Here is a 1,627-nt window from a genome sequence, read left to right as displayed (position 1 = left end):
AGTGGAATAAATAATGCGCAAATTAGCATTAAAACAATGTGTTACTGAAGACGATATTTTGTCTGCTAAAGGTTGGATGGAAGAGCCTAATCACGGAAACTTGAGATAAATGGAGCAACAAGGAGGACCATATACCTTAGCTCTATTAAAGATGTCAACCTTACTTCGGATGGTATATGAGACTAGTTGCTCCGGGTATCCATTGGAGAGGAAAATTTCTTTAATTTTGTGAAGCTCGGACGCCAATGGAGAACTAGAACAGATCATCAAAGCTCGATGCCTAAATATACTGGTGAGAAAAACAGAAGGAGTGCGCTCCACGAGTACGTCGAGGAATGGCAGCATATTGTCCCTTTCTTCCTCCATTGTGAATTGCAAAGATGGGTGGAGCTAATTTAAATGTTGGAAAAAAGAAGAACAAGCAGCCTCACGTGACCGAAAGGAAGCAAAAGTGTCGTCGACGTACCGTACATAACACCAAGGTTTCGGCACGTTATTAAAAAGCAGACGTTCATAAAAACCAACGAAAATGTTTGCAATACTAGGACCTAAAGGACTGCCCATCGAGACGCCATCTATCTGTCTGTACATCATATTATCAAAGCTAAAGGCAACCGACTTAGTAGCCATCTCCATTAGTTCGATAAAAACGTTTTCTGGAAATCTTGGGGTCTCTGTAGGACCACGATACAGAAAGTCGGCGCAAATGCCTATAGTTTCGTCTAGGAGGACATTTGTGTATAAACTGGATATGTTGAAAGAAACGGAGAATTTCGTACCAATGGACGGACAAAGATTGCGTATGGAAGAAGCAAACTGAAAAGAGTCAGGAATGCAATAAATTGAATACAACTTTACAACAGAGTCCAGGATTTCCACAAACCATTTGGCCAATCCGTGCTGGACAGAAACAACCATGGACAAGATAGGTCTAAGAGGCGAATTAGGTTTGTGGTTCTTAGGTAATCCATACATCCTGGGCCTTTGGGAACCGACAAGACGTATTAAAGAATAAACCTCTTTAGAGAAAAAGTTATTTTTATATAATTGTAGTAACTTTTTCTGGAACTTAATTTCAGTCCTTAAAGTGTGATCTGCCGACAAGTCACCTAATGATTGAAATTTGTTTGTGTCTTCCGAAATGGTGGCCATTTTGGAAGAATAATCGTCACGGTTAAGAATAACGACACCTGAACCTTTATCAGGTTTAGTTTATCAAGTCCTTTAACATTTATCAGGTTTAGTTTATCAAGTCCATTTTACATAGAGCAGGACATCGTTTCCACCTCGATGTACTAGAGGCTATTGTCATCAATTCTCGACGTCCCTCTCTCTGCAGACAAAGGCAGTTAAAACATTCACTGCAGTTATTTAATGATTCTTGGTCGTCCGTGAACTAATTTTTCTTTTCCCGACTACTTTACAATTACAATATTTTATTTACCAATTCATGGTTTTGAGTAATTAACCAATTTACCGACGATTCCCCTGAAGAGAGTCGGTTGAAAAGCGCTTCGGGAATATCAAATCTGTTTTTTTCCCTTTTTATTTAAAAAAAATTTTTTTTTTGCTCCAGTATCTTTCGACACATCGCATAATATTTTTCCCATATCATCCGTGTTTATTC

General features: G+C 38.7%; 1 protein-coding gene across 1 annotated transcript; it reads right to left on the bottom strand.

Annotated features, from left to right (window-relative positions):
* Positions 1–390: 390 nt before the first annotated feature.
* LOC145291594 (uncharacterized) lies at positions 391–1,152 on the bottom strand. The gene has a single exon (XM_080137672.1). The coding sequence runs from the start codon at positions 1,150–1,152 to the stop codon at positions 391–393; it is 762 nt and encodes a 253-aa protein (XP_079993798.1).
* Positions 1,153–1,627: the final 475 nt, after the last annotated feature.

This window comes from Euprymna scolopes, chromosome 12 (assembly GCF_053919585.1).
Source record: "Euprymna scolopes isolate OS-2025 chromosome 12, ASM5391958v1, whole genome shotgun sequence".
NCBI lineage: Eukaryota > Metazoa > Mollusca > Cephalopoda > Sepiida > Sepiolidae > Euprymna > Euprymna scolopes.
Note: the sequence above shows the minus strand (reverse complement) of the source record. Positions and strands in the feature narration are given on the sequence as shown.

What these genes read in the sequence shown, in the direction of transcription:
- LOC145291594 (XM_080137672.1), bottom strand. Translation starts at nt 1,152, where the DNA reads ATGGCCACCATTTCGGAAGACACAAACAAATTTCAATCATTAGGTGAC.